The sequence below is a fragment of the Colobus angolensis genome, unplaced genomic scaffold (assembly GCF_000951035.1).
Source record: "Colobus angolensis palliatus isolate OR3802 unplaced genomic scaffold, Cang.pa_1.0 Scaffold440, whole genome shotgun sequence".
In the NCBI taxonomy this organism is placed as follows: domain Eukaryota; kingdom Metazoa; phylum Chordata; class Mammalia; order Primates; family Cercopithecidae; genus Colobus; species Colobus angolensis.
In genome coordinates, this window is record NW_012117822.1 from 1342372 (window position 1) to 1348223 (window position 5852).

Here is a 5852-nt window from a genome sequence, read left to right on the forward strand (position 1 = left end):
GGAGGGATAGCATTAGGAAAAATACCTAATGTAAATGACAAGTTAATGGGTGCAGCAAATCAACATGGCACATGTATACATATGTAACAAATCTGTAACATGGCACATGTATACACATGTATACAAATGTAACATGTTGTGTACATGTACCCTAGAACTTAAAGTATAATAAAAATTAAAAAAAAAACTTTTATAGAAACAGGCCTCGCCATGTTGCCCAGGCTAGTCTCAAATTCCTGGGCTCAAGTGATCCACCCACTTTGGCCTCCCAATGTGCTGGGATTATAGGTGTGAGCCACTGTACTAGGCCAGCCTTTCTTTGTAAAGTAAGGAGCCTGTCACTCACTAGACTTTGACATGCTCCCATTATTCAGGTGTTATATCTCTTTGACTAATTCTCAAATGTCCTCATATTTTATCTCCTAATTTCTGTGTCTGTAATTTGTTTGTTTACTTTCTGGGGAAAATGGCATTAAGCTTTATATTATAAATTTTCTTTTTTTTTTTTTTTTTTGAGACGGAGTCTTGCTCTGTCACCCGGGCTGGAGTGCAGTGGCCGGATCTCAGCTCACTGCAAGCTCCGCCTCCCGAGTTTACGCCATTCTCCTGCCTCAGCCTCCCGAGTAGCTGGGACTACAGGCGCCCGCCACCTCGCCCGGCTAGTTTTTTGTATTTCTTAGTAGAGACGGGGTTTCACCTTGTTAGCCAGGATGGTCTCGATCTCCTGACCTCGTGATCCGCCCATCTCGGCCTCCCAAAGTGCTGGGATTACAGGCTTGAGCCACCGCGCCCGGCCATATTATAAATTTTCATAACATTTATGTATGACTATTAAACTTTTTAATCTTCAAGAGCTTTAAATATTCCTTTTTTAGAGCATCCTGTCCTTATTCTCTGATTTATCATGTCATCTCTTTGTTCCTGGTAGTGATCAGTGATTTATTTACTCTGAGTTTTGTTACATTGCTTGTTTCTTCATGTTTAATTTTGGTTGCTCTTGTTAGTGGTTTTTCTGAAATGTCTGGTTGTCCTGTGCTGTCCATTTATATTTATGGACAAGAACAAAAAAGTTGATTGAAGCCAGATGAGGTGATTCATGTCTATAATCCAGTGACTCAGGAGGCTGAGGTGGGAGGATCACTTGAGTCCAGGAGTTTCAGACCAATCTGGACAACATAGCAAGTTACCATCTCTAAATAAATAAATAATACTTTAAAAAAGTTAAAAAGCTGATTCAAGTTCTTTGAGCACTGATGGGACATGTCAAATGTTATGGACTGCATGGTCATGTCCCCGCAAAATTCATATGTTCAAACCTTTATCCCAAATATGATGGAACTTGGAGATGGGCATTTGGGAGGTAATGAAGTCATGAGGATAGAGCCCTGATGATAAAATTAGTGCCCTTATAAGAAGGGACATGAAAAAGCTTTCCCTGCTTACTCTCCTCTTTCTCTCCTCCTGTCCCATCTCTCTCTCTCTTCTCTCTCTTTCTCTTTCTCTTTCTCTCCTTCTGTCTCTCTCCATGCTATCTGAAGACAGCGAGAAGGCATCCATCTCCAAACCAAGGAGAGGGCCCTCACCGGATATCAGATCTACTGTTACCTTCATCTTGGACTTTCCTTCCTCCAGAGCTGTGAGAAATAAATGTTTGTTGTTTAAACCACCCAATCTATGGTACTTTTTTTTTTTAATATATAGCAGCCTGAACAAAGACATCCAGGTAGCGATATGCCTGTATAGTGATTAGACAGGCACATGGCTCCTTCATTAGGGGACCCTCAACTGTCAACACCTGTTGTCATTTCTCTTGGATAATCCACTTCCTCAGAGAGGAATCTAACAAACTGGTGTGTAGGGATGAGAATGGCAGTGAGGGAGTGAAGGAGGGGCATATCTATCCCTGCTTGCAATATTCTCAGAGCACATGGAAAAGGGAACCGGGGGTCACCAGTCAGAATAGACTTTCACTCAGGCTTCATTCTCAGTCTTTGTGGCTGGTGTTTCCAGTCCAAACTCCTCCATAGACTGAACCTTCTGTCAGGCTGTTGACCTGCAGCATTGGGGAAGGAATCTAAGGCTCTGACTTAGACCAACCATCAGCCATTCATTCCATTGAAGGAAATACCTGGAACTTTCAGTGCTAGAAATTACCTTGCTTACTCAAATTCACCCGTAGATCTAGGTGTTTAGCTTTCTCCTCCGATTTTAATAGCCATCTTTTCTGGTCCTGAAATGTGGCCATCTCTTCTGCTTTTTCTCTCTTGACCTCCTCATTATATATGGGCTTTGTTGTTGTTTTGGTGGCGGGATGGCTTTGAAAATCCCTTAACTGTAATTTTATTGGGAATTGGCACATAAATACATGTGTCCAACCTGCCATGTTTAACCGGAAAAAAGAATGTCCTGTGTAGGACATTTTAATAAAGCTTCCGATCCTTGTGCCTTTAAAAGTCTGCATGTTGCTTTCACACTTTATTTTATTTGATAGCTGCTATCAAATGTTAGTTTCACATTCATTTTTCCCTCAGAGCTTGGAGGCTTTCTTCTGTTAGATGTTAAGTATGCACTGATGCTGATGAGAAGAGTGCTGTCTTCATGGGGACTCCTGTTCCTTTACAGGTAATCTGATGTTCTCTCTCTGGAAGGTTTTATGGTCTTTTCTTTATCCTTCATTTTCAATTTCACAAATTTGTCTCTAGGGCTAAGAGTCTTTTTATTCATCCTTTGGTGCTTAGTGGGACCGCCCCACCAAGGATGGCTCTCACCTCTGATTCCAGCTTCTTGTGTACCCGTGTTAAAGGGTATGGCCCCTTTATTCTGGTTCATCTATCAGTAGGTTCTCATTTGCTTTCAATTTTCAAAAAAATTATTCAAAATCTGTGGGGTGATTCTGCCCACCTCACTTCTCATCTGCTATGGACTTATTCTCTTCTGTGAACCCTGTCTCTTCAGTGGGATCTGAGGAAGGAGAAAGGGTAAACATGTGTCTGTCTGTCACCCTGACCTAGAGTGTGACCTTCTCCCTCATAGTGCTCTTTGATCGCTTGGACCTCAGAAGGCCCAGGTCTTTGTTTTCTAAGCCAACCTGTGGTTGTTTGTATGAACCTTCACTAGAATATTCTTAGAGGGCAGGAACCGAATATCATTTTTGTGCATATCTAAAAAAGATAGCTAACTGAAATGTTTATGCCAGATGAGAACCTAACACTTTAAATTATTGCTGTTGTGGTTTATGCTTAATTGTAACATTCTCAGATAAAAACCAAAGCAAAACTCTAAAAAGAATACCGTGATTATAGTTCACCTTATTCCTTTTTCTGTTCTTTTTTTCCTTCATTTGTTTTTAACTTTTCAAAAATGGCCCTTATCCCTTGCTTCTTTCCGCTTCTTTCCTGGTGGCTATATTTATTTTTGTTCAAATTCTTTTCCACGAGCACTTTTGAAAATCAGTCTAATAAGGGATTCTAGACTTCGTAAATCTTTTTAGAGTGCCTGGGGATAGGGCCCTAAGACTAAGGTACTTATTAAAAAAGAGTGCTAAGAGGTCTTATATACTTTGATTTTTAACTTTGAAAATAAAAACTTTTGGTTTTTCATTCATCACTTGGATTGCATGTTTCAGTTCTGAACTATTGCCCTTGGGCTTTGCTAAAATTAATAACAAGCTTTTCAAAACTGTTAGTTAACATTAAGTTAACTCCTCTAGCCCATAAAATTTTCTCAAGAATAGAAATAACAAAAATTTAACTTCAATAAGAAAGCAATTACTGATCATCCACCAAAAATTAAAGGCATAAGGTGAAAAATTTATTTTATACAACTCAATTATGTTAAATGTTATAACACATATCAGAACTGTAAATGCACCATTGCTTCATTGCTATTAGTAGTTGCTGTACCTATACCTATCAATTCTGAAGGATTTTTTGTTGTGTTTTTGGTGAAATTTTATCATTCTCTGACTAGTCCAGAAAATTTGGGTTATTTTCTAGTCAAACGAGTATAGATAGACCTTCTATAAATGTGAACAAACAGTTTATTTACTAGTATAAAAATTTTAAGTAACATTGGAAATTACCTGGACATAGCCTCAAAAATCTAGCTTTGTAAATGTTAGAAACAGCATGAAAATGTTAATACTGACTTAAAGTTGCTAGCCTTGATGAGACTCACATATTTTATTATTAATTTTCCACAAAATCAACTTTGACAATTAAATGAAAATATAGTCAGAAATATTGCCACTCTCGGTGTTATTAATTATTGGGGAAATTTCCATCCCTGTTGCTGTTGTCAATCTGTCATTACATGATAAGGACCAAGAAATATGTATTTTAGTAAATCATTTGTTAGTGAATATTATTCCATTGAAACCAAAGGAATTTCATATAGTTTACATCTCAAGACTCAATTATCTAAACTAAATATCTTGAATTTAAAATTTACTTCAAAAATGAAAGGGGCTTAGCTTTTCCAGTACAGTGTTTGGCAAAGTCAGGCTTTTCATGGAGTACTGGATGAGGAGTCCAAATTTGGCTCTTTGGCTGACTGCAGAATGACTTGTCATCCCAGGTCCTTAAACATGCCATTTTGCCTCTAGGTCATTGATTTCCCAATCATAAAATAAGGAGACTAACATTTCCTTGTGTATGTGTGAGATCATAGCATCTGTAATGACGTCTATACCTTCCATAACCGACACGCCATCCACCCCAAACATTAGAAAATGCATGCAGTAGGAGAAAAATAGTGAGCTTACATCAACTAAACTTGAAGTTGGACTCTGAAAGATTATTTTATTCAGCTTCAGGCTTTAAGCCTTGGAAATAATCTTAGATGCAAATGGTGGTAGAATTTTCGGAATGAAAGCAATTGTTTCATTCACTGGTACCAACATTTCTCTTCATGAAAATTATAACATTTAAAAGAACTCCCATTGATCTAGAATGAGCGTTTGATCCTTTCACTTACGCGAAAAAAAATTTATTCTTCTTCAAAAAATGTTTTTAGTATAGCTGTTGGTTTTTCATTACAGAATGCTTACTAAAATTTTAAATAATTTGCCCTGTGGAAAAATTATTTGTGATAATTTGCTTGAAATTATTTCAGAATTTATGGAATATTAAATATATGGAAATATATGTGTAGAGTGTGCATTCTTGTATACATTTTTTAAAGGGAGAAGCTTTTAAAAGATTATAAAATAGAAAGAAAGACTGCAAGATTCAAAACATAGATCCCGTTAAATGACACTTCCGTCACCAATAATTGGACTGAGTTACAGTAATTTTACTTTAGCAAACAGACATGTATTCTATGTCTCACAAGCCACCTGGTGAATGAGAGGACTCCAGATGAAAGGTCAAGAACATAAAACCACAGGAGCTTTTTGAGTGGGTCTTCAACTTAGTTAAAATAAAAATAAAGGACCTGTGTTCCTTGAGAACTGGCCCCTAAATTTTCTTTCTCTACTTCAGAGTGTGGCAATGATGTGTTTGGGGACTTTGGCCAAAACTGAAGGTTTAGGAAACATTGAACATGACTTGAGAATATTTAGCACGTTTACAAATGCATTTGGAAATATTTATATCACCATCTATATAAAAATGAAACTGTGAACAGCTGGACAAGAACACTGGTCTACTCGCCGAACTTTTTTCCAAGTTCCTTGACATCGAGGATTACCAATTGCTTGCCAATGGAGAGTCTGATTTCTGAAACGATATTTCGAAAATGTTAGTTATACTAAAAGCATACCAAAGAAAAGTCTAATTTACAAAATTAAAACTCGAAGTTAAAAAATACTGATCACAGTCTGAGCAATACAGTGAGAACCTGTCTCTACAAAA

At 37.4% G+C, this 5852-nt stretch overlaps 1 protein-coding gene across 1 annotated transcript in view; it reads right to left on the reverse strand.

Annotated features, from left to right (window-relative positions):
• Positions 1 to 4166: 4166 nt before the first annotated feature.
• The window catches only part of SBSPON (somatomedin B and thrombospondin, type 1 domain containing), a 30407-nt gene continuing 28721 nt past the window's right edge, over positions 4167 to 5852 (reverse strand). The window contains exon 5 of the mRNA XM_011957435.1: positions 4167 to 5717. Coding sequence (XP_011812825.1) covers positions 5600 to 5717 — 118 coding nt within the window. The 3' untranslated portion in view covers positions 4167 to 5599. The remainder of the gene's footprint in view (positions 5718 to 5852) is intronic.